The sequence below is a fragment of the Haliaeetus albicilla genome, chromosome 19 (genome assembly GCF_947461875.1).
Source record: "Haliaeetus albicilla chromosome 19, bHalAlb1.1, whole genome shotgun sequence".
Classification (NCBI taxonomy): Eukaryota; Metazoa; Chordata; class Aves; order Accipitriformes; family Accipitridae; genus Haliaeetus; species Haliaeetus albicilla.
In genome coordinates, this window is record NC_091501.1 from 2,634,847 (window position 1) to 2,661,432 (window position 26,586).

At 52.3% G+C, this 26,586-nt stretch overlaps 1 protein-coding gene and 1 long non-coding RNA gene across 2 annotated transcripts in view; both read left to right on the forward strand.

The window, feature by feature from the left end:
• LOC138690005 (uncharacterized) overlaps window positions 1-18,362 on the forward strand; it is a 50,042-nt gene extending 31,680 nt beyond the window's left edge. The window contains exon 3 of the long non-coding RNA XR_011328778.1: window positions 18,138-18,362. This is a non-coding gene — a long non-coding RNA (uncharacterized lncRNA). The remainder of the gene's footprint in view (window positions 1-18,137) is intronic.
• A 59-nt stretch (window positions 18,363-18,421) lies between these two features.
• On the forward strand, window positions 18,422-22,575 carry ELFN2 (extracellular leucine rich repeat and fibronectin type III domain containing 2). The gene has a single exon (XM_009923852.2). The coding sequence runs from the start codon at window positions 18,781-18,783 to the stop codon at window positions 21,205-21,207; it is 2,427 nt and encodes an 808-aa protein (XP_009922154.2). The 5' UTR covers window positions 18,422-18,780; the 3' UTR covers window positions 21,208-22,575.
• Window positions 22,576-26,586: the final 4,011 nt, after the last annotated feature.

Here is a 26,586-nt window from a genome sequence, read left to right on the forward strand (position 1 = left end):
ATGGGGTGGAGAAGTAAGAACTGGGAGAGAAATGGGGAGGCTGGAGAGTGTCCCTTTTTCCTCTCCCCATGGAAACTAAGGCTGGTATCTTTCTGTGAACCTGAAAGTCTTGGCTGTTATTTCCCCCATGGGCAGAAGAGGTTGGTGATCAGCTCTGTTCTCCCATTCTAGTTAGATATTTTGTGGCTTTCTCAGTAAAGCTTCAGCAGCTGTTAGCAGCTGATGGGAAGTGTTTGGTGGTCTGTGGGATGGAAGAAGGCAGGGTGCGTGAGTGCCCTGGACTTGTCTGGGCTGTGCCGTGGTTGTTACACTTGCATGAGACACAAGTCAGTGATGGAGCTAAGCCATTCCAAGGCTGTGTCTTGCAATAGCGTCTGAGAGTGCGTCTGCACCTCTTTGAGGCTGATCTCTTTTCTCTGCAGCTCCGAGCAGACCCCAGATACTCCTCAGCCCAGGCAGCTGCAAGACCTGCTGTGGGGCTGACTCCGGCACCATGATGTGTTTCTGCATCTAAACCCTTTTGACTCTGTCTGCCTAGGAATCTGACCACCTCTTCTCAGAAACCACTTGGGCTGGGCAGTGAGATTCATGGAAGGTAGCCAGGGAATCGCTGGATATGCGTGTGAAGACTTTTGCCCAAGAGCTGATGCTAAGAACTGCTTTGCACTGCTCTCCTTGCCCCGGGCAGTCGCTGGCCTGACTCACACCTCCCAGGTCTTCTCCCAGGGTCAGACTCTTCCCTCTTTGTCTCCAGCAGCAGGCACAGCCCTGCTGAACTGCTCTGGGCTGCAGATGGCCGTGCTTTTGGCTGGGTGACACTGAACACGGGAGACACGGAGCAGGTCATCCAGAATAAGCGGTTAAGTGTAGGCTGGTGCATAGGAGGATAGTGAACAGGGGCGGGCAGAAAGGTCAGAAAAACTGAAGATGTGGACAATTGTGGAGGAGCATTAGAGGACTATGGAAAGGTGAGTTCAGCTAGCCTTCTGCTTCACCTTAGTTAAATACTGTGTACCCATGGCTCACCGTGGCAGGACTGGTCCTGACTCCCAAACAGCTGTGTCCAGGTGACCCATGCGTGGTGCTGAGACAGCCTGGCATAGAGAAGGCAGCTCCTCTGAAGCTAAGGGGAGCTGTGGGGCACTCTGGCAGCTTGTGGGGTGGTAAGTGATGGCAGGGAGCATGCTGTCGTGCAGGATCAGTGAAGCACTGCTTATCTCTGAAGCTGTCTGCTTCTCTTGCTCTTTGTGAGTATCTTCTCACTTCTTCTCATGTGCTCATATCACCTCTCTTTTCTTTCCCTCACTTTCTTTCTGTGCTTGGTGCATGGCCCAGTGAATATAATGCATAGATAACCCTCTATTCTCTCTTTTCTTTTCCTCACCATCTTTCTCACTCATCCTTTCTTCCTGTCTCTCACTAACGCTCTGTTGCTCTCTCTGCCAATTTATTCTTCTCTTTCCTCCCACACTCTGTCCCCGTTTAATCAATCTCAGCAGAGGCCTGTTTTCCACCAGAGCTGCTGTTTCACGCTTACTCCCATGGAGGGAGGGTGGGCAGGTGTGTGGTTAAGGTACCAGGTAGGAAGCAGGAAAGCTGAGCTGAGACTCTTTTTGGTGGCCATGGCTGAGTCACTTCACTCATTCTGTGGCTTGGCTCCTTCCCTTTGACATGGGAACGCTACAGCTATGAGTGAATCTGTAGTGCTTAGAGGTTGTAGGGCCGAGGTCTGTGAAGCTCCTGGAAGCGGGCTAGAGCTCTTTGGGTGCCCATGCAGTGCTTGTTTGTCTTTGGTGCCCAGCTGAGCCCAGAGTCTTGTGCCCAGACTGGCACATTGGAGGCACACTCTCAGCCCTGCCCGTTGTTCTATTCACAAAGTTTGCCTGATCCAGTCTTTCATGAGAAATAACCCCATGGGATGCAGGTGAGAAGACTCAGCCGTGGAGTTTTGATCTGTGGTGATCCAGAGCTTTATTCCCTGCAAATCCCTGGAGACTAAGGGCAACCCCTGTTCCTATAGGTGCTATCTTTGCAAACCAATCACACTGAGTCCCTGCCTCTCCCCTTCCAGCTCTTTCTCTTCTTCTCTCTCTTCCTGCCATGCCCCTTGTCCACCTTTGCTTCTTTTCAGCACGGTGTCCCTCCACTTCCACTGGGAGCTTTCACCTCCCCATGGCAGCACACGCTCCATACTGGAGCCTGCCTTCCCTGCTAGCTGTTGAGGGCTTGCCCGGAGCTGCCAGATGCTTGCACCTTCTTAGCTCTCATGGGTAGGAGTTGCTATGGGAGACAGGGAGAAAGAAAAAGTGCCTTCCCTAGCAGCACTAGGAGCCAGAAGTCTTCCATTGAGTGGAGAACACCCCCCTCTTGTGCTCCTTCCTCCCCTCAGCCCCCCTTTAGAGAGCACTCTGCAGAAAGCCGCCTTTGAAGCCCCTTAATTAGTGTCCCGCGTGTCCTGAACGGAGCCCTTCATTACCACCAGCAAGAGGCACAAATTGGCATGTGTTTCAGGTTTGGGCTCAGCGCCAGAATTTTGTTCCAGTCCCCTCCCTCCAAACCTCTCCAGCTTCCCCCCTCCTCGGCACACATGCATGCACACACACTCACTCTCTCTCACCGAAAAACACATACACACAAGGGATCCTGCCAAAAAAGAGACATCCCCTTTCCAGCATCCCAGATTTGAGGGAAAAAACCCAAATGGCAAAGGTCACTCTGCTCCCTGCCTCCCCCTGGCTTGCTCTTGGCTCTGCTGACCCTTCAACATATGCAACTGCAGGCTGGGGGTCATTATCAGCCCCAGAGTATCTCTCACAGCCTGTGGATGTACTCAGAGGGTGCTAATTAGTGAGAGAAGGGCTGATTAGGTTAGAAATTAAGTGTTTATTTTCTCTTCTTTTTTTGTGCGTGTGTGTAAAAATAGTGGAGCCAGATGGAGTCTCAGGAATGATGGGAGAAAAGGCAGCCAGGAGTCAAAGGAGGGGAATCTGTACCCCGTGTCCCCCCTCCTGCACGCACAGGGCCCTGGGTGGCCAGGCACTCTGCAACTCCCAGCATTCCTGCAGCACACAGGCCCTGCGGCTGTCTTGTCCTTGATGGGATTGAGCTGGACCTCTCCTCTCTGCCCAATGTTCTGTAGAAGCTTTTGATGCCTGCAAGAGCCTCTCATCTCCATCACCTCATCTTTTCCAGACCAACCTTAACCCCTTTGTTTCCCCCCCTTTTTTGACCTCAGGTCCTTCAAGTCACTGTTAGCAGCAGCAGGCGACAGGTTACGAGCATCACCACCCTTTCAGTGCCACCCCTTGTCTTGGTGGTCTCTCAGACCCCATAGAGACATCCCACCTCACAGGGCCTTGCCCTGCCAGACTGAGGAAATTCGGTCTATCTCCGCCATGGATGTTGCCTCTGCATTGCGAAAGTTGCAACACAGGGCTCCCAAAGCTGATGAGGCGTCTGATTTCCAGGATCACCAAGGCTTCTATGCCTGAGCAAACCCTGCTCCTGCCCTGACATCAGGCCATTTCTCCCCCGCACCCTTGCTAGCCTCAGCCTGTTACCGGCTGTGCGATAAGGAAGAACGGATCATGATATGACTCAATAGCAACTTTGCCTTGCTAGAAGGCTATTCTGTGCTTCCAGCTCTCCAGGGAGCAGCTCCAAGGCTGTGAGGGGCAGTTGAAAAATCATCTCCTTCCTTCCACTTGTCCCAAAGGAGATCTCTGGGGCCACTACTTTGGATGCATTGGACATCGAGCCTTTCTCCAAAGGCCACAGTTTAGGTTGAGAATACTCAGGTCCCAGCAGGCTGGAGGAGAGGGAGGGAAAGAGGCTGTACTTAATTCTGCTCTACAGCTTGCTTTCTGGGGTGGGAATTGTGCTGGCAGACTCCTAAGATGGTGGTGTCACAGCTGGAGGTTGGTAACAAGTTCTTACCACCTTGGGGGGTAAGAACTAGTCACTGTGATGTGCTGGAGGAGTATTTACAGGGAGTATTTTCTCAGCACCCAATGGGGAGTTCGTGATCCCTTAGCATCATGGCTAACTGGGATGTGTGGACCCGACGGCAGGGCAGATTCTCTTGCTGACACAAGCTGGTGAGCCCCAGACTCTTAGTTGCACTTCAGTGCCCTACTAGAAAGTGTCTGGTGCACGGGGGCTTTGTACCTATGAAACAAGAAGTCTGGCTTCTTGGGACAGTGGGAGAGTAGCTAGGGGACCCCCAGCTCCAGAGGTGTACGTGTGGTGGGAAGAGGGGACACGTTTGTGTGCTGGTGTTCCTCAGGCTGTGTGCTCTGAATATGACTGCATGCATGACTGTTTTGCTGTTGCATGAGAGGAGGGCGTATTTGTCTGTGTACAATTCAGGCCCTATTCCCTTTTCATTGCGACAGTGCTTTTTTACCATGTGGCTCCTGCAAACAGCCGAACAAACAAACAAACACACATGGGAACCCAAACTCCCTATTACCACCACATTGCAGATGCAGCCTGGTTTGGCCTGTATTTCTCCCGTTGCCAGAGCAACGGTAAGCCAGGGAGTAAATTAGAATATCCTCTCTGGTGCTCAACACCCCCATATGGCAAAATAATAGTGACAGTGTGGAAAGCCTGGTCTGTCTCCCCTACCTCTCCTTCCCAACTCCAGTTCAGCAGAGACCCTTCAGAGACCTGTCATACGCCTGTCAGAGCCCCAAGGAGATCACAAGCCTCCTCCATAGGGGACGAGGGAACACCATCTTTGCTGTGACTGGCAATCACCCTTATTCCCTGCTCCGGTTGCTGTGTCTCCCATGGCGGGTGTTTAGGTCTGAATCAATGTTCAGTGTTCGTGGTCTCAGCTCAGCTGGCTTTTAACGAGTCCTGTCAGCTCCACTAGAGACCAAACAGCATCCAAACCAGGCTTAGCAACCTGCTTCTTGCTTCAGCAAACTCTGCTTACAGCTGGGAGATACAGAGCCTTTAGAGAAGAGCAAAGCAATCAAAGCACATTTAGGACCAAGCCTCCTGTCCAGCTGAGCTCAGAAATACGCTCGCTGGGACAGCTGCCAAAAGGGCTCCACCAGCTACGCTTTGTGTTGGCCTTGGGCACTTCCAAAGTCGGCGATGTGCTTAGGAGAGAGATCTGTCTGCCCAGAAAGATGAGTCCTTGGGAGGAGAGGAGGGACGGCTGTCCCTGGAACGGCTGTGGGGCAGTCCCGTGGAAGGAGGGGAGAAGCCGGACTTGCATTTTCTACAGCAGCTCTTTCCATGCACGTCCTAGTCTGGAGATTCTAGGTGCTACTAAAGCCTTGGAGAACGACCCGCATCCCCTTTTCTGCCAGCAGGCGATTATAGGGTATCCATCATTTGTGCCTCCCCCAGCTCTGGCCACGAGTACCTTCATTAGGAATCTCACTGTGTTCTTTGGCTGGATTTCCCCTGAGAATCCGATTTTAAGGCTCCCCAGTGGTTGCTAATGTGTAAATACAGTGTGCTTCAGCATGGCAATGTGAGTGCCCGAGTGGATTGGAGCTGTGAACTCTTCAGCAGCCGAAGATCCGCCCCACGGCTCCCTGTTGTGGGAGCCACCTTGTTTCACAGGGAGACGGTCGGTGGGAGCCCAGCCTGGCTCTGGGCGTGCTTACAGATCAGCGCGGATGGGTGAACCCCCAGGCCTCCTCATGTTTCTGTGGAGGACAGGGGAAGAGGCAGGAGCGGCCTAAAGAAAAGGCAAAAAGGGCCATTTGATGATTAAATGCTAGAGCACAGCAGCAGTGTAAAAATATACATATATCACAAGCCTTAATTAACACAAGTGAAAGGAAAAGGAGGAAAAAAAGCCACTTTTTAAAGGTTTCATAGAGACTATAAACTGGCAGCAGAGAAAAAAAAACATAATACATGCAAATTAATGGCATAAATTTAGGGTTACTTAACTTCACAAATGTTAACAAGCTCATAAAAAAAAAAAGTCATTCTTTCCCAGTTTCCTGTCGCTGTTTGTTTAATTCTCTCTCTCTCTTCCCCCCCCCCTCCGTTGAGAAGATTATGTTTTCAGTATATTCCTCCTAAATTAATTCTGGCTCTCTCTCTTCCTTCTCCCTCCCTCCCTCCTTCGTCTCTGTCTCTCTCTCAGTGCCTGCCTCTGTCTGTTTGCCTTCCTTTCCTGCCTATCTATCATATTCTTAATGTCCCCATCATCATAATATCTAGTCTTGGATACAATACCGTCTCATTTCTCTCCCTTTTTCCTTGCCTGGCTCTCCCCCGCTCCCACCCCACCTTTCTCTCCAGCTCTCAGCTTTCTCCCCTCTTCTGTATCTTTTTTTTTTTTCTGTAGCAGTCAGTGTAACTCCAGCCTGGTAATGCTATACACAACACTGCCAATTTCCAAACATGCGTTTTTCCCTGCCACCGGCAGACAAAGAAGGCAAGGAGCAAATTAAGTGGTCTCCGGCTGAACTGCTCGTTTATCAACCATTTGAATGGCTGTTTGTTGCTGCAGACTGTGTAGCCAGAGGCAGAGGTAAGAGTGTGTGGGCAGGCTGCGTCGGTACGCCACAGTCCCACTTTGAAACAGCCGGCACAGTTCCCCCGACACCGTCCCCTTTATTCGAGACTCTGTCTCCATACAAAGGTGGATCACAAAGGGCACGGTAGCTCCTTGCTGAGCCCAGGAAGTCATGAGCCCTTGAGGTCACGGTGTCTCTGCTTCCCGCATGTTTCTTGCTTTGCTTACAGATAAAACTAAGTTTAGAAAACTCAGGCAATTGCCAGTCTAGCGCTGCCAAACCCCATTTCTCCAGAAAGAGGACATGCGCCTTTGTTCTGCTGCTTTTAAAGCCACCAAGGACACCCAAGTTGCATTACTCGTGACGTAACCCGTCCTATCCGTGATGCCACAGCGTTCTGTTCTTAGGCTCTTGTTCTCATTGCTTAAAGGGAGGATGGTTAAAAAAAAAATTCTCGTTTTGACTTATGGACCAGACTGAGTCATAGGAAGACATCATTAAAAAAAAGGGGGGGTGGATATCATCATTTTTGGCCACAAGCCATCCCTGGAGCTTTCAAAGTAGCCTGTAAATATTACTGCCAGCTCTGTTGCAGTATCAGAGGCAGCAGTCCTGGCCAATAGCTTTTCTCCTCAATGGCCCAATTCGGTACTTCAGAATACTGGAGAGCAGAGGAGGAAATCAGTGTTTTATTCAACATAGCAATCTCAGGAAAAGGGAGGTGAAATTACAAGCCGGAGTCCCTGGGCAGCAGTGAAAACAAGAAAATCCAAACAAGCAAAGGGAAAAAAAGGAGAAGTCTAAATTTCTCAAAGTGCGAGAAAGGCTGTTGGTGGGTGGGTAACAAAGAGGCTAGGAAGAGGAAGCACAGAAGGAGAATCTGTTGTGTTTGGAAGATGTGGGAACCATCAACACAGATGTTGCAGAAGAAAGCAATTGAGAAGCTGAATGGGACTTGCATAGGTTTACAGTTGGGTGCATGCTTAAGTATGTTGCTAAATGGAGACCTGAATGAGTGAGAAGAGAACAAGAAATAATCATGCGGGAGTCCCCGTGCAGTATCAGCCTCTGTCCAGATTGACATCACAGGCTTTCCCACTGATTTAAATCATCGCTTTTCCTGGGTAGGAAATGAGTCAGGGTGACTACAGAGCTTAGGGTTTGGCCTATGCAGATTAAGAGGAGTAGTAAGGAATAAATAAAATACAGCATATGCAAGGGTGACTAAAGACTGGAAGAGGAGCAAAGAACAGTGTGGGGGAAAGAATACGGGCTACGGTGAGGAATGAGGAGGGACTGCCAGATGAATTATTTGCTAGGGCTACCTGATGAAGCCTCTGGAGAGAGATTTAGGGGGATGTGGCATCACTCCCTGGTCATGGAGTGTACATTACCTGGGTTAGTGGGTGAGACATTTACGTGCCCCTATTAGCTGAGTGATACTCCTTTTTTTCTCTCCTTTCAGCTTGGAAACAGTCTGGAGCAAAGTTTGTTTCTCACTGAACATATTTGCAGCACCTAGGAAACCAGAGGCCCGATATCAGTTGTGGCCTCCATGTACTCTGCTACTAAGACCATCGAAAGAGGCAGAGCAGCGAATAGGTGGGAAAAAAAAGGTTGAAATCTGGACTGAGCAAGAGCAAAGGAAAGGTGGGGAGTGTTTTAAATTAAGTTGTCCCCTATTTTTGATTGCTTTATAGCTTGAATTAGCTTTGGCCTACATAATTAAAATGGAGGATGACAAGGTGCCAGCAGAGACAATTACTTTGTTGGGTTATTTGCATGGATCATCTGTTTGCTGCACGGCTGCTGTAGGAAATGCAACACCATGAGTAGACATATATAATTGTAGAGAGGGGGAATGAATAGATGTGTTTCAAAGAACAAGGAGAATTCTAAATGTCAGCAAAGGGGTATATGACTCAGTCACTGGGAAAATACTATTATTGGATACGTAAGTAGGACTGTACAAAGCACTCAGAGGAGGGATGCTACTAGAAAAAAGGAGAATTAATAAGTGAAGGTAGCATTTGGATAAGTGACAGTGAATGAATGAGATGTGCTGCAAGTGCCACGAGCCAACACAGGGCCTGGAGTGAAAGCAGAGGGAGAACGCAGGGTGAGGGTGGCGAAGGATGAAAAGCGAGGGATCACGGATGAGGAGGAGCATTACTGGAGACTGCTGAAACACAATGGAACGGATGAGTGTGTGTTAAAAGACTCTGCTTGGCTTTTGGCAGAATAACGGTGACAGCGTTTCTGTTTTACTGAGTCGGGATTAAGGAAATAAATGAGGTGGAACTCCATGGGAGGAGAGGAAGGGGCTGTGCTGAGGAGGCAGGAGGAGCCCCAGGACTCAGCCGGAGCTAGCTTCTGCAGAGGTGGGTTAGGCTGCGACGGATGAGTGGTGTGGAGGAATTCTCCCCTTTTTTCGAGAAGAAAAAGCAGTGTTTAATTGTAACAGATGATGTTGTATAGATTATGGACATGGTTGAAAAGAGCAGTGCAGGATCAAGGCATTTTGCATGAGTTCAAGCCAGGCACCGAGAATAATTAACTAATGCTCCTGGTACAGTCGATGACAAAATTGCAGATTTCTTGAGTCCGGAACATATTGAACTTGAAACCTTTCAGTTGCCAAATCCAGGGCACCATCTCAACAGCCCTGTCCCACAGGTCTGGCTGGTCATCCTCACAGCCTGAAAGGCTGTGTGCTAGCACGTGTGCCCAAGCAGAGGCCGAGGAGTCCAGCCACTTTGGTGAATGGATCAGTCCAGTTTGCAGCAGGGGCCAGGGGATCTCCAGTCCTGGAGGAGGATATTTCCAGAGCCTTTAGTTTGGGTCCAGCTGGGAGCAGCACCAGTTCTTATTTTGGTTTTGAAACCTTGAATTTCCAGCAAGCTGCTTTTTTGGCTGGCTTGGGTTGATTGAGTTGGTAGAGAGACAGATGTAGGTGGATAATGGGGAGAGGGGGTGGTAAGTGGCAGAGCTATTGCCTTAGCGAGAGGGAAGGATGCCGTATAAGTACTGCCAGTCCCCATTCAGTGAGCAAGTGGTGAGTCAAGGGTAGATACTGAGTCAGCAAGAAGGCGGACGGGTGGGTGGCTGGGTAGAGCACCCTGGCTAGCTCAGTACAAACCACTCAGCCACACCATTGCGCTCAGCTCCCTGTGGGAAAGTCGCAGGCAGCGGTTCAGGCTATGGCATCCCGGGTTCTCCCCTTCCCGTGCAATTCCCTGGGCTGCCGTTCGGAGCCTGTGGGGCTTCAGAGAGGGCCCCTGACCATGGCCTCTGGTGGGCACTTTTTTTCCCTACATGTTCATGATCCTACTTGCAAAAGAAGAGGAATAAAAACAGCTAATGAAGGTAGAGAGCGCCCTTCAGCCTGTCTCACCCCAAAGGTATCACTCATGCAGTCAGGGAGCTGGTGAAAGGTAGGAGCAGGGAGAGAGAAAAGAAAGAAAGAAAAAAAGAAATGAGGTAGAAATGAGAGTGAGAGAGAGAAAATATTTGAGAGATGAAAAGAAATTACCATACGGCAGGATCCTGTTATTCAACCTAATTTTCAAAGGACTGCAGCTGTCGCACTGAGATAATCTGTTAATTATAACAGTCATTGTGTTTTGGCAATGGAAGAAAAAAACAGGCTCTAAACAAGGCAAGGTAGTGGGGAAAAGAGAGGGGAGGCACGGCTGTGTCAAAATGCATGTCAGATGTTAGCTTGAAATATAGGTGGGCGAGCTGGCCGGGAGGAGGGTCCCTCCCCAGCGGGGCTGAGCTGTGCCATTGCCTGAGGGTGGTGGATGAAGGGGAGGTGGAAGCAGCCATGTGGAAATACAATGTCCTGTCCAGCGTGGGGCTAGTCCTCTGGCTGAATCCAGGCAGGCATTGACCAGAGGAAGGGCTTTGAGGTGCACAAGTGTCCCCGTTAGCCTGTGCTGTCACAGCGTTTCACGGTCACCTGAAACAGCTTCTCCATGTCCTCCCCCCTGCCCCTTTCCTCTGCTTCTGCCCCACACCATATCAGGACTGCATCTGCCATATTTGAACCACCATCTGTAACAGCTGCTGCTTCTGGTTGACTCTCCATTTGTGGGAAAACTGAGCACAGGGGCTGCCCCATCTTTTGACACCTTGCAGGCTAATGACTTGGGGTAACGATGCATGACTGTCAGACACACTCTGGCTGGGAGAGCCACACAAGGGCAGCCCCCTCCTCTCACTGGAATGGTGGCTCAACCTCTGGAGTTTTCGTGCTGGAGTTGTACCAGGGTGGCTGCTTGTTCTACTTGGAGGGAGGTTTCGCTGCCAGCAAGAGAACCTCTCCCACAGGGAAGGTTCCCTGCAAGGTGAGAGCACATTGAAGGATGCTGGAATGCCAATGCTTGTGCCCTGCAAGAGTTTGCAGGCCTGGAGGTATCCTCCGCAGGATGACTGGCCGCCAGTGCGCCTCGTGAAGCGATTGCTACCCTCAGCCAGCCCAGGACCTATGTGATTCCTTAGGCTCTGAGTCCCTCCAGCAAGAGACAGTAGTGAGCTGTAATGCAAGGGACTAACCCCCTCCATGCCCCTTCCCTGCAGGGTAGCGTGTTTGGGGGCACTCCATACTGGCACTGCTGAGTTGCTGAGGATGAATGTATTTAGAAATACTGGAGGTATGTTTGGTTTGAGTGAGGGCGTCTCTCAAATACCTTGTGGACCTGCCATTCACAGCCAGCCCAGTGAAAGCCAGGAGCTGCTGTTGTAGGAAATAGGGCAGCAAGGCATCCACTGGACAGCAGAGGCATCACAGTGACCCTGAGGGGATGGGGGTCTTCATACAGCCCAAGAATTTCTCCTGACCTCGTGCCGGACATGCTGCCCTCCCCTGCACACAAACAGAGCCAGTGCTCCCACCCTGTTTCCTACAGCAGCTCCCTCCCATGCACCCAGACCCCCACTCCTGCCCCGCTACCTGCCGCAGCTCACACGCACACTCACGCAGAGCTGCCGCTCCTGTCCCTTTCCTCCCCCCCGACAGCTTGCAGAGAGCGGGGGTCATTCCCCGTCCCCTACAGCAACTCCGTCCCACGCGCAGATGTACAGAGCCAGCCCTCGCACCCTGCTCCCTACGGTGATTCACGTCGGCGCACACATACAGAAGGAGTGCTCCCACCCCTTTTCCTACAGCCCTTCTCCCCTACACACGCTCACACACCCGTGGCCGTCTCCCGTGATCCACGCACGCCCACGCGCAGCCCGCGCTCCCACCCCGTTCCCTACGGCTCCTCACCCCCCCCAGCACTCCCACCCCTTTCTCCACAGTGACTGCTTCATGCAAACACACGTGCACACACACACGTATGCTCGCACCCAGCGCTTTGCCTGCTTCCCCACGGCAATTCCCCCCCACCCCAGGAGTCAGCACTCATTCTCTGCTTCACGGAGTGATTAACCCACGTACATACCCGGCCCGCACACCCACCCCATCACCTATAGCAACTCCTCCGCATATACTCCCCCTTTGCCTCGCTCCCTCCCCATCGCCAACAGGAATTATTTCTAAGCCTTTCCACTGCCTCATGTCTGGGCTCATGGGATGACACCAAGGGCAGTGATGTTTCCCAGGCCCCCCTCTCCCCTGGAGGGAGAGCGATGAATGTGGCTTTATTGCTGCTAATATTTTTTATGGAACCTGTAATCTCTTGACATCCTCTTCTACCTGGAGAAGGCTGTTCCCCACGCCTACCCCCATGCATGCACTCCTGTGGGCTGCTGCGGGCTGTCTGGGTGGAGCTGGCTTGATGCAAATCCCCCTTAATCTTCAATAATCATATTAATATAAAAGGTAACCATTTCACTTTGGAAAACAAAGGTGGCTCTCTGGCCTGCCAAGGAACCACTGGCATATGAAAGACCTTTCTGGCAGTATTTATCACTCTAAAATAAGATTTACGCTTCTAAAGCTCTTTCTTTTCTTTCATGCTTCTGAGCTGCTTCATTTTTCTCCCCTGAGCTTTCCCATTCTCTCTTTCTTGCTGCCTAACAAATTAGGCATCTAATCACTGTTGGGGAGGCGCGATGGGAGAGCAGGGGTTTTATATACAGCATCGTGTTGGGTTTTTTTCACGGTTAGTCTTTAAGCTGTTTGGCTCAGCAAAGGTTTGGAATCAACGGCTGTGCATTTGCTTGAGCCTGGGTGCACGTGTATGGCGGATGGTAACTTCAGGTTAACACCTGAACCCTTCCCATGCCCCGAACTGGCCAAAGGGCAGGACTGCAGAGCAGCATGTCCTTGGGGCAATCCTGCAGCCTGTATTTCAGCCCTCTGCCCTGTGCAGGACCCCATCGTTGCCGGCTGGAGTTTGAGCGCTGTGAGCATCCTTGCAGCCGTGTCCTGTGAGAAGCAGCTGAGATCCTGCGTGGTTTTGTGGGCTTCCTCAGCACAGTGTCCTGCTGGGATCCTAGTGCTCTGGGCTTCCTCATGTCAGGAACAGCTGGAATTTGGGAGCTGCGAGCGAGCTCCCCCCTCACGGCAGGGCCAGCGCAGCTTTCAGAGGGATGATTTTTCTCCCAGCAGGCACTCTGGATTCATATACGGTGAAATGAACCTGCCCAGAACTGAACCACGAGACTTCTCTTGTGGCAGCACTCTGCCAAAACTCACAGAGCCTCTAATGTTGAGTGGCCACCCTTCAGCAGGACCCACTGATACTGGTTCAACCCCTATAAGGGATGGAGTCTTTGTCTGGTTAGTGACATGAAAACACCTTTTGTTGCATGACTTTCTAGGGTGGCTCTACAGCTTTTTTTTTCTTTTTATGTTTCTGCCTAAGCCAGCTCCTCTGTCCTCTAGATTTTTGAAGCTACAGGGCCAATTTCTAACAAATGTCATGTTGGGATGGATCTCAGAGATGCTGAGATCTTACATGTTTCATGAAAATAGGAGGATAAATTAGAGAAGAGAGAAAGTGAGAGAGAAGCCTTCACAGAGCCCCATTAAAGTAAAGAGTGCTGTGTGACCTCAACCCTTGGTGGACATCAGAGAAGCTGCAGTAGAAGACATTTTCTATCTCTCTCTCTCACATACATGCACACAAATGTCTTCCATGTCACAAATCCACAGGTCATCAGGCTTCCTGCTCCCTCTTCTCTCGATCCCAAACTTGTCAGGGCTTCTGGAGCACCTTTGGGAACAGCCACAGGTTCTCTGCTGCATGATTTGATGGTAACTCCTGCAATAAACGGGAACATCCCTGGAAGCAGTGGGGCTGAGAGGAAAGGGGCTGCTGTGGTGTAAGTGCCACACCAGTGCTGCAAGCTTCTCCCACAGCACTGTCCTTTCACTATAGCCGGGGCAAAAGCAAGGACCATCTCTGGGTGGTGAGTTGAAGCAGCTGCAGTGATGCTCAGACCAGTGCGTATTACAGAGACTATCCAGCAGGTGTGGAGAGTCCCTTCAAGCAAGGCACCAACTCCCAGTACCAAGCGCCCCTAGGAAAGGCTTATTTTTTTCAGAAAGTGGTTAGAGAAATCCTGGAAGGACCTTGAAGCCAAGAGTGGGGAGGCAGAGACCCTTGGGGGTGGTGTTTGTGCCCTGAGGCTGCCAGCAGCAGGCAGTGCACTGAGCTGGGAAGAGGGCTGATGCCCAGATGAAGTGCAAAGCGTAAGAAAGCAGCAGGAGCTTTGGCCTGGTTTCGGGGTGTCCCCAGAGGAGCCAAGAATGTTTGGCAGGTTTTTAATGCATGCATTTCTAATGGGAGGCTCTTAGCACCGTTTAAGCAATGGTGGAATTAAGTGCTGGCTTTTCCAGTGCACTGGGCCCCAGGAGGACAAGGTTGACAGGGTCAGAATTTCAGGCCCAAATTGCTGCTGTATGTGGTTTTTCTGGTTTCCATTTTACACCGTGGCCTCTAGACCTTGTATCCTTTCTCAGTCATGGTCCTTCCACCCCCTCAGCCCCCAGCTCCTCCCTGTCCCTCATATCATGCCTGTCCACACTTTCAGTGGTTGTATTTTAACCTGCCCTCATACCTGGCCATCTAACTAGTGACTGCACTCCTGTGTCACCCCTCATGCTACCTTGATCCCCAAGCCAAAGGGTTTTCTGTGGCTATCAGGACATCCAGCTCCTAAATCAGATTTGGGGCTCTCATCCTTCTATTTTGCCCTCCCTACTGTCTCCTCTGAACAGGGGAACCATCCCTGTGGCCTCCTCCTCTTCTCCAAACACTCTGGTGCAAAGAAATGCCAATAACATTGAGGTATCCATTAGTAGGGAATAAACCAGAAGGAAATCGTTGGGACCTCAGAGCGGATGGGTTGACTTTGTGCCAGCCAAGGAAGGTACAGCCATTCATGGGCACCATGCCACTACTGTTCCTTGATGCTCTCGCATACATGAGGATGGCCAGGAGCCAAGGGCACGTTGTAAGAGCCGTCTTGGGTTACAGTGAAGAGTGTTGGAACCCTACAGCCGGGTAGGCCCAGCACATGGGGGTGGTGACATTGCACCTGCCCTATAAACCAGATCCCGTGTCCCAGCTTTTCCCCTCACCTGTAATCACAGCCTCCCTCCACACCAGGCTCTCCACAACTCGTGTGTCCCCCTTCCTCGGCTCTTCTCTGGGCTGGAGTTGCTTGCCCTTGCTCTCCCTGCCCACCCTCCATCCCTGCATCTTTTTGCTCTGTTGCCTGAGAAGCAAGGGAGGGAAACAGCCAACTCCACTGTCAACACCCTTCAGGCCAGTAGAAAGGACAAAATGTTGTTTGTGTTGTTGGACTCCAACGCTATCCGATTTATGTTCATTTGGCTCTAGACAGTCGAGGGAGGGCATGGTGCTGACCCCCATCCCTGGCCTCCCCTTGCCTGTGAATTGCCAGTGTCAGGGAGCTGCTGCTCCCTAAAGGGCAGGGCATGGCCGTGGTGGAGCTGGAGACCAGCATTCCTATGGCATTGCTCCGGCAGGGACTGACGGCACCGGGCTGAACTGAAATGGAGTCCCAGGCCATGGGCAGGGGTGGAGGAAGCCACAGATTGGGCTGGCCTCGGAGCCCTTAAAACCAGGGCTTACCAGGTGATAGCAGGGAGACAGGAGCCATTGGGGAAAGAATGGCAGGGTCTGCGTATTTCTTGTACATAGCCACCTTGGGGACCCAAGGGGAGCAATGAGTTTGGCTTGAGGAATGGCTTTGACCTTCCTTTGGCCTGTGGCTGAGACAAGGTTGCACAGCCAAGGTGGGAGGTAGATAGGAAGCGGGTCTTCTCTGCGTGGTCCCCTTGCTTTTGACCCATAGCAAGGATAAACACCACCTTCATTTCCATCCACCCCCTAACCCAGCCATCTCTTTCTAGGCTGCTAGGACATCTCCCCTTCCCAAACCCTCTCTGTGCTGCCTGAGTGCAGGTCCCTGAGTGGGATGGGGTGGCTCTCAGTGATTACTGGGGCTGCTGCAGAGGAATGTGGTCCTGGCCTCAGGGTTTCTCCCTGTGCACCATGAACGAGCTACAGCAGGTAGAGCTGACTTCAGCACAGCATTTGGAGCAGCCTGCCCTACCAGAAGGGGTCAAAGTAAGGGGGCTGGGATGTTCCTGTATGGAGTTGGATATTGTGCAGGGCATTTGGTGAAGTGAGACAGGCCAAAGCATAATGGTCAGAGAAGGACTCTGGCTAAAATCTGGGCTACGCTTTTCACTGCTTGCTGAGGGGCTGCCCCTGGCCTCTCCCGGGGTGGACATACTTTAGGCACCAATGTGCAAAAAACGTGATAGTACCTGCCATTCTTTTGTTCAGTGGAAGAGACTAGGCAAAGTGAAGGAGCATTAGAGGGGAAGGTAAAGGAACAGAGATGGTATGGGGGATTGGCTGTATCTCTGCATGCCATCACCTCTGGAAAAGGTGGGACAAAGCAGGGGACTGGCGCTGAGGAATATCAGAGGTCTGTGAGTCCCAGCCTGTGGAGAGCCAGATGTGCCTCCTATCTGATGCATCTGGGGAGACAGTGTCAGGAAATTATTTCTCATTGGATTATAAGGCTGAGAAACAAAGCAACAGACTGTAAAAACCTCTGCCTTCTGCTTCAGTGCTGGCTGATGCAAAGCTGAGGCAGCAGCTGGAGGTCGTCATATGACAACCATAAATGACATGAGTTTGGTGGCCTCAGATGATGAGCTGTGGGGAACAGAGGCTTTCTCTCTGTCTTTTCCATTGGTCTAGCTCTCCCCCCCGCCCCCTTCCCTTCTCCATCTTGGCTTTACTTTTTGGATTATTGAATATTTAAGTGTTTCTCTGTGACACTATCTCTGATCCTTTAATCCAGCTGGCCTGGTAATTCCACAGACCCAAATCAGCTCAGATTTCTCCACAGACATAAGCCTTGTTCCTCAAGGGTTCACTCCTCCTCCATTTATCTTCCTTCATTTTATTTCTGCCCTTTGTGTCTCTGTGCTAGAAATTGGTTCGCCTTTCGCAGCAAAAGCTTCGGTGATATCTTTAGTGAGCAGCCTCCCCCCAAAATAAAAGGGGCAAGAGGGGATCTATTTTTCATTAACTAAGAATCCTTTTCTCTGTTTTTTATTGTCTTTCTCCTCAAAATTAAAAAAAAAAAAAAGACAGCATAGTGCCCACATGTTTTATCTGCTGTATGAAATTATTTCCTCTGCACCGCCTGAGGACATCCCTGCCAGGCTCCTGTCAGCACACTGGGAGAAGGGTTGAACCTGTAGCCGGAGGGAAGGGTGCTCCAGGCTGCCTTTCCCAGTCAGAACCAGCAGCTTACGCAGAGCCCAGAAATACATTGAAGCAAATGTCACTTTGCTGCTGATTCCTGCAAGGTGTCCTTTCCCACAGATGGGCAGTGTTCATAGCCCCCAAGGGGAGGTGGCAAAGTAGGAAGGTGGAAGCTGTGCACCTCTCTTTGGTGGGGGTAGGTGGGTGATGTGCTCCAGCTCAGACCTGCTGGCATTGCTGGGTGAGAGACTGGAGGCTGGTATTTGACACACTACTTACACCCTGCTCCCCCCACCGCCGCCCCCAGCATGCTCAAGCCAGGCTGGCTCACCTCAACAGCTTTGTCCCTTCACCAAGAGGCAGGAACAATTTTTAGGGCACAAGTGGTTACACGTGGCTTGAATTATTTATCCCTCTTGCATCAAGGAAGGAAGGAAACAAACAAAAAAGTGTTGGGGTTTTTTTTTAGGAGGGAAGGCTTGTCTGCATTTTCCCTGCTTCGTGCATTCTGTGTACATCATTTTCAGGCGGCTGAAAATCTGTGGCTTTGGCTGTGCTTGGGGCTTGCCTTTGTTTACACTAGGAGTTTTGAGCCACCCGCAATAACAGTCTTATGTTTCCTACCCTCCATCCCCTTCCCCTTCTACCCCCACGCTGCTGCCTTCCCCCAGGTCCCTGGCTGTGATCACGTTACTTAAGGGAGCCTGGGTACCCTTCTGCATACCCCTGATACAAGATTATACGTCGCGAGGGTTCCCTTCTCAAAGGCTTATCAGCATGGCAGGCAGTACCACTCCTCTCTTCCTTGCACCCCCCATAATGCAGTCTCTTCCCCATCTCCCTCTTCTCATGAAACCTTGCTGTCTATACTCTTATCTCAAAGACCCCCTCCAACTGATGCCTCTTCTTGCCTCCTGTGTGCTTTCTTTTCCAGATTCCAGTGACAGATGGATCTCTCTCGTGTGCACTTGCTCTTTCCCTCTGTATTTTTTGTTTTCGACATTTTTGATCTGAAGCTCTGAAGCTTCTCGGAGGGAACCCGGGAGAGAAGGAGAAGGAGGAGGAACCGAGGGAGCGTGAGCGACAGAGGAGGCAGCCCTGCCTTGTTCTTCCAAATCACACCGTGGAGGGGCGGGGGAAGACTAGAGAGGGGGGAGGACTTGGGTTTGTTTTGGGGTGGGTTCAGTGTGGGTGGGGGGTGGGTGGGAGGGAGAAAAGTGGAAAAGGTGGTCGAGTCGCTCATGAGCATCAAAGAAGATTCGTTATCCTCAGTCTGAATTTTTGTTTAGAAAAGAAGCACAAGGTAGTTCCCTTCCAGACCAATCATCCATGTTCATAGCTTTTGGGTGTGCTGGAAGCAGATTGCACGTGTTCCCCCTGCTCCATGCTCCTGGCTTGACCCAGAGGGCAAGAAGAAATAATGGTGACGACACCCAATAGGACTGGGGTGCTCATGCCCTTCCATTGCTAAACCCCAGTTACTGCCCCTTTCTCTTCCCTCTGCCCCTTAGTTTCCTTTTGCTGTGGTCCTGAGATTTGGGGTTGGTTTCTGTTGGTGGTTTTTTTTTTCCATCCTGATGAGGGCACCACTGCAGACCATGATGTGCCTGGGGTTGTGGGCAGCGGTCCTGCTCTGCTTGTTTTCCCCTGGCACCGTGCGAGGTGACTGCTGGCTGATTGAGGGGGACAAAGGTTATGTGTGGCTGGCCATCTGCAGCCAGAACCAGCCCCCGTACGAGACCATCCCCCAGCATATCAACAGCACGGTGCACGACTTGCGTCTGAACGAGAATAAGCTCAAAGTGGTGCTGTACTCCTCCCTCAACCGCTTCGGCAACCTGACTGATTTGAACCTGACCAAGAATGAGATCTCCTATATCGAGGACGGGGCTTTCATGGGCCAGTCAAACCTCCAGGTCTTACAGCTGGGCTACAACAAACTCACCAACCTGACAGAGGGCATGTTGCGGGGCATGGCCCGTCTGCAGTTCCTCTTTGTGCAGCACAACCTAATTGAGCTGGTCACCCCTACTGCCTTCTCTGAGTGCCCCAGCTTGATTAGCATTGACCTGTCATCTAACCGTCTCAGCCGCCTGGAGGGGAACACTTTCACCAGCTTGAGCAATCTGATGGTGTGCGAGCTGGCTGGCAACCCCTTCAACTGCGACTGTAGCCTCTACAGCTTTCTTAACTGGCTGGCGCTCTTCAACAACGTCACCAAGAACTATGACCGGCTCCAGTGTGAGACTCCACGGGAGTTCGCTGGGTACCCGCTCCTGGTACCTCGGCCTCACCACAACCGCAATGCCATCACCATCTTCCAGTCCATGTGCAGAGGTGGCACCATCCCTTCCCTCTCCAGGGTCAACCCTACCCCCTACACCCCTGACTCCCAGCGGGACCTGGACGAGGGCTCAGCCATCAGCCCTGGGGACTTCCTCTCAGTCAAGCCTCCAGCCTCCTCCACCACTGACTCCTCCTTCAGTCCCAGCATCAAGCTCCACGATGTCACCATTACCTCAGCCATCCTGATGGTAACCATCCCCATGCCCTACAGTAAGATGTATGTGCTGGTCCAATACAACAACAGCTACGTTTCTGACATAGCAACACTGAAGAGCAAGAAGGAATATGTCACTGTCAACAAGTTGAAGGCCCACACTGATTATACTTTCTGCGTGGCCTCCATCCGCAACAACAGGCGCTACAACCACACTTGCCTGACCTTTGCAACCCGGAGCAAAGGCAGGGAGGACCCTATTTCCAGTACTTCCACCACCACACACTATATCATGACCACCCTGGGTTGCCTCTTTGGGATGGTCATTGTCCTGGGAGTGGTGTACTACTGCCTGCGGAAGCGGAGGATGCAGGAGGAGAAACAGAAGTCCCTCAATGTCAAAAAGACCATTCTGGAAATGCGTTACGGATCAGATATTGATACCAGTACCATGGTCCATCCTTCCCAGAAGCTGGGTGAGCCACCAGTCATCCCTGTCTCACGGATGTCCTCCATCCCTTCCATGATTGGGGAGAAGTTGCCCCCATCAAAGTCAATGGAGGCTGGGATGGAGACTCCTAAAGTCACCACCAAAGGTAACTACATTGAGGTGCGGACTGGTGGTGGGGATGGGCTGGAGCGAACCCAGCGGGATGAGGACCTGAGGGAACTTGACAATGGGCAAGGCTCAGCTGCTGAGATCTCTACTATAGCCAAGGAGGTAGACAAGGTCAACCAGATCATCAACAACTGCATTGATGCCCTCAAGCTGGACACAGCCTCATTCCTGGGTGGTGGGACTGGTGTTGACTCAGACATGGCCTTTGAGTGCCAGTCCATCCCAGCCAGTTCCTCGGGTGGGCTAGAGCGGCCCAGCTTTCTTTCCCCACCCTACAAGGAAAGCTCCCACCACCCTTTGCAGCGCCAGCTCAGTGCTGATGCTGCCGTGGCCAGAAAGACCTGCAGTGTCTCCTCTAGTGGCTCCATCAAGAGCGCCAAGGTCTTCAGCTTGGATGTGCCTGACCACCCACCACTCAGCAAGTCTGACTCCAAATACATTGAGAAGGGCAGCCCACTCAACAGCCCTTTGGATCGTCTTCCCTTGGTGTCCCCAGGCGCCATCCACCACTTGGAGGTCAAGCCTTCTTACCATTGCAGTGAGCACCGTCACTCCTTCCCGGCCCTGTATTACGAGGAAAGTGCTGACACCTTGAGCCAGCGGGTGTCATTCCTCAAGCCACTCTCCCGGTCCAAGCGAGACTCCACGTACTCCCAGCTCTCCCCCAGACACTACTTCTCGGGCTACTCCTCCAGCCCTGAGTACTCATCAGAGAGCACCCATAAGATCTGGGAGCGATTCCGGCCTTACAAGAAGCACCACAGGGAGGAGGTTTACATGGCGGCTGGGCATGCCCTGCGGAAGAAAGTTCAGTTTGCCAAGGACGAGGATCTGCATGACATCCTGGATTACTGGAAAGGAGTCTCTGCTCAGCAGAAGCTGTGACTCTCCCTCGCTCTTTCCAAGGAAACAATACAAAACAAGACCCCCCCCCCCAACAACCAGAAAAAAAATATGCCACTTGACTGTGAAAAATAAACCAACAACAAAATACTCCCGACAAATACAAAACTGACAAAATCGTTTCTTAAAGTTTACAACAACAACAGAAAGCTCTCACACACACAGACACACACACACAGACACACACACACGCCGAATTGTCTCTACTGTGTTACGGGGACCATTGTTCTGCCTGCAGATGGTTGGGAGGAGCGTCCTGCTCTGACACTGTGGTAACAACACTGGAGTGTGTGGGGGTGGGAATGGCCCGGGAGAGGGTGGCAGTGGTGGCAGGGGAAGGGCAGGGATGGACACTCACTGGGCATGAAACTCAGCTGTGAACTATCGCTCTTTCTGTCCCTGTCGAGGGCTGATTTTTCTTTTGGGTGGGAGGGGAGGGCTTTGGTTTAGAAAGCTTCTCTTCCCACCTGATACACCTGCTTTTCCAAATCTTCCATCACTAATTTTTCCCTCATTTCCTTTGGCAGTGGAGGCTTTTCTCTCTCCCATCCCCTTCCAATATAGGTGGGATGTGTTGGAAGAAGTTCTCTGGCTTCTTTTCCTTTGCCTTTCCCTGCTCTTCTCTGTTAAGGCTCCCTAGGCTTTCACTTTCTGTCTAGATACTTCACAAACCTCCACCCTCCTCAGAGGAAGGAGAGGAGGTGTGAAGGACCAAGGGAGGTAGGACCTGCCATACAACAGGCTCTGTGCCCTTGCTGCTCTTCTTCCTTTCCTTCTCCCGCCATGTTGTTGCTGATGAACACCAGCAATTCTGGAGCGATGGCCATTCTTCAGGTCTGCTCAGAGCCAGTTTTCTGCCGGTTGGTGGGGGGGTATGAATGTGCTCTTTGGCATGGCAAGCCAGGTCCTCAAGGAGTGGTGGAGGAGAAGGCAGGAAGGTCTGGTCTCTCAGAGGTGTCAAGGGTTCCCATCTCTCCACAAGTGTCACAGGTCAGAGGTCCTCCCCACCATACACACCTATGCTCAGGCTGCCCTTGGGCAGTAGGTTTGACACTCTCTGTTCATGCCTCCCTTACTCTGAGGAGGGGACCTGGAGAGGAGCTCAGCAGAACAAGTTCTACATGAAGCTTCTGCAGCTCTTCCCAACTGACTTGCACCATGGGGTGTGGGATGGGTGGGTGTGCGTGAGAAGAGCGTCACCCAACTTCATCACTTGCAGGTGGATGCGAAGAACAGGATTTCAGTTGCTCACCTCGCTGGGTTGACAGAAAAGCCATGAAGTGGCTTCCTTTTGAATAGGCCATGGACATTCTGGCATGGATAGGAGACAGCCTAGGGTGAAGGCAGAAGCACAGGAAATAAAAGGGGTGTGAGAATGGGGCCTGGGAGTAGTCCAAGAGGGATGGCTCCAGAAGTTCCCTTTGTGTGTGCAGCCACACTGCGTGTGCTGGGCTGGAAGAGGATACCAGCCTCTGGATGGCAGTGTTCCTTTGAATACTTAGAGGCCCTCATGAGAGTCACAGCAACATATCACCTCCTAAATCCTCCAGCTCCTCGTAGCTACCTGTGACAAACTCTTCTTAGGGATCCTTTAATGTCTTGGCAAAAAAACTGGTTTCACTTGCTAGGTCCCAGCCTCTGTCCCTTGGATAGAAGATCTGCCACAGAGTTGGGAATGAGCCTACTGCTGAATGAGCTACTTTGTCCCATTTCTGAGCAGCCCAATGAAGCACAATCTTGGCACCGTCTCCCCCAAAGTTTTCTTGTCAGGCGGGGGTGCTGCCTGCTGCCTGCGTCTCTATGCGGCACAGTGGGCTTCCTCTCCATGAGCTGCACACCCCAATTCTTGACAATCGTTCGCCTCTGTCAGGATGAGGGTGAGGGCCTGTGTTGTGTTGGCCTTTCCTAAGTGGCTATTTCCTTTTTGAGGCGCTCCTCAGAAGCCCCATTGTTTTTGGGGGCCCTGGGAAAAGGATGAGGGTGTAGGAGCTTCTCTGGGAGGTATTTACATGCTGCCTGCAGAGAACCTGCCCATTATCTGTCAGGTAGTAGCACTGCCAGCTGTGAGAGCTGGTTTCTATGCCACAGGTGACATGACTTCATCTTCTGTAAGTGAGGAGCAGCAGTACCAGAGCCTGGTGTGTGAAAACCAGAGCGGGGTTCCCCAAGATCTGTACCTGTGAAGATCCGTGGGGTTCCTTCCTTGTAGGGATGCTGATGGTAACAATCCTAAGCTACGTCCTGATCCCATTGCTTCAGCCTCCTTCAGCCTGCTTCCCCACAGTCAAAGCATTGGTTTGCCTTGAGTCCAGAGGTATTCATGGGACTGACTCCACACTGTAAGAGCCAGTCCAACCCAGAGGAAAGGGGGTGTGTGCACACGTGTGTGTGTGTATGTATGTGTAGGAGGATGAAGGGAAGTCACATCGCTGCTGCCAGGCATCCCTCTATGTTGGGACGATGCAGCAAATCAAGACAGGTAGATGCTGTGAGAGGTACTTAGGCACAGCAGAGACATCTCCAGCTACCACATGGAGCAGGCCCAGTGGTCTTCCAGCATGGCAACCATCCAAGCAGGAAAGACTAATGGCTGGGGCACAGAACTGGACGGGAAAAGGGGAATGACAGGCATGGGGGGATGGAGTCCTGTTCCTCTCCCCACCTCTTCCCTCCCTGTGCTTCTCTGCTGTATGGTCTTGTAATCAGTTCCACTCAGTCTATACTTTTGGGGGGAGTGTTAACCTCTAATGGTTTCTGCTCCCTCGCCCCATCACCCCAACGAGGCAGTAAAGAAAGGTCAGGGATAGAGCTATCATCAGGCCCTTCTTTTGCCTGTGGTGGGGGTAAGGCTGGGTAGGAGGACAAGCCATTTCTCTCCCAACTGTAGCCCCCCACTCTAAACCAGTGGGTGAAGTTTGCACAAGATGGACTGTTCTGTGGGAGGAAGAGGGCAAGGAAGGGGAACAAAGTGTCTCACCTTCCTTCCTCCTCCCTTCTTCCTTGTCCTGCTCCCTCCCCAGGGATGAGGGCTCGCAAAGTGACGCCAGCCCTGTCGGAGGAAAGCAGATTTAACGTTCTATTTGCATGACGATTTTACTGTATTTTTCTGAGCAAACACCTGTTGTGTATGTGCCAGTTTGTTGGAATTTAACCTCCTCTCCCAAAGTCTCTCCCGTCCTCGTCCCTGTTTTCCCTGCTCCTTTCATTCATCCCTGATGTGATTTTATGAGAGACTCCTACCAGTTTGGGAGGGAGCACACCCCAAAGAGAACCCACCCCAATCAGCCCCATGAAAAACATTCCTTCTTCTTTCCAGTGTCCCTCTGCCCTTTCCCCAAATGTGGTCTCTCGGCTGCTTTCCAGGGTCATGTGTGTGAAGGGGGGATGTGTTATATATCCAAGGCCTGCTCTTCCTAGTGGTCATCATTTCTCCTAATTATCTAGAAACAGGAGTGAGGCCCATCAAGATAGATCTCGTAAGAGAAATGGTCACTACCATCCCCATGCCCTGGTTGCTCCTTCCCCATACCTACAAGCAAGGCTATTCCTGGGGGAACAAGGAGTGCTTCAGCTGCAGGGAAACCTCTGATACAGTGAAAGCTTGATGTGGAGCTGGTTGCGATCACTTAGAAGACCTCCCACCACCTTCCTCTCATTGATTGCAGGGAGCTCTGGATCAGGTCTGTCCTACCCCTCCTCTCTGGTGGGTGGCCCTGGCAGAGGGCAGGGCATGATGAAACCTTTAAGGTCTTCGTGGTGGGAAAAAGCACGGAGAGACTGCCACAAGCTTCTAAGCCCTCTATGGCTTGGCTTTGGCAAGAGTTCCTCACCCCTGCCTTCTCCCAGGGCAAAGTGGATCCGTGGGGCAGAACCAGGACCAGCCCCTTTCACGCTTTATTTCTGGGTTGGTGACTCTTGGCAGGGAAAACAGGGGTTTAGTTCACCTTGCTGGAAAGCACGGAGGGTGAGGAATGAAGTTGGGTGCTCACCTGCCCTCTTCCCCCAAGGAACAGGCTTGGGGGGAGCCTGGGCTGGATTCCTGCACCCAGCAGAGCGAAGGTGAGACCCTAGCTGTGCTGTTCCCATGGGGCAGAGCTCTTCCCCACCCCTGCCAGTGCTGCCCCAGCTTATGCTGCGGTGCCACGTTCCCCTCTCCCCTCCCCACTCTTCCATGCTGAATAAATCCCTCCCGAGGCAGGTGTGAAATATTCATGACTGACAAATGAAGATTTATGTCGGGCTGAGGAGGCCTCTGTGTGTTTGCAATTCTAATCAGCCTGCCTTCCCGGAGGAGGCTCTGCCAGGCAGGCTTGGGGGAAGGAGAGGGAGATGCAGGAGGGAAGGGGGAAAAGGAGCTGAGGAAGAGAGAGGAGAGGCAGACACAGCAGGGTTGAGGAAGGTGTGGTGGGACCAAGGAATGGGGAGGCAAGGAGGGGACAGGTTGAGGGAGATGGACAGGGTGAAGAAGAAGGACAGGCTGGAAGGACTAGGGGATGAGATGGCTGCACTGGAAAGAATGGGATGGTAAAGGGAGAAAGGGACCAGCCAGAGAAAGGGTTGAGTGCAGGGATGGAGGCTCTCTGAGGTGGGGAGTAAGTCAGCAGTGCCTGAAGAAACAAGCTGGGCAGACTTCGTGATGAGCTGTGGCCCCTCTCTGTAGGGCAGAGCTCAGCGCTGCAGGGCGGGCAGCTGCCACACGGGCAGGAGCTGGACCCGGAGCCCCGAAAGCACATTTGCCATGCTTGTCGCTGACTGGAAAGCTCAGCTGCGTCTGGGAGGACACACAGCCTCCGGGAGCCTGGAGAACGCCCCTTCCACCGCCATCACCTCCTTCAGCACAAGCCGCGTGCAAGAAGAGCCTCGTGGAGCCGCATCCTCTTGCCAGAGCCAGCCTGCTGCCGTCCCACCGTCTGAGCGGGAGGGAGCATCTTCAGGGTGTCTCGGTGTGGGACGGACACGGAGTGCCACCCTCCACCGGGCTACGGGGGTCTCTTGGCGGGCTGGCGGAGCCTCGCCTCCCCTCAGTGGCCCCCTGCCCACCCTGGCCGAGGCAGGTGTTTTTGGGGTCTTTCCCCGAAGAAAGGCAGAGGGGAGCGTTCTGTTGCCTCCCCGGCCCCCACACACGCACGCACTCCTGCACCCCGTCCCTCCAGCCGCTTTGGCCTTGTACCGTGAGGGACGTTCGCGGTCTGCCTCCCCCCCGCCGCGCGCCGTGGGGGTCTCGATACCTCTCCACGCGCAGTCCCCCCCCCAGGGCCGCCCCAACCCGCCTCCCCGTCCCCGGGTGGAGAGAGGACAATCTGCCCGCCTTCTCCTTCTCCCACCGGGTGGGCACGTCCTCTCCTCCTCGCCCTTTCTCCC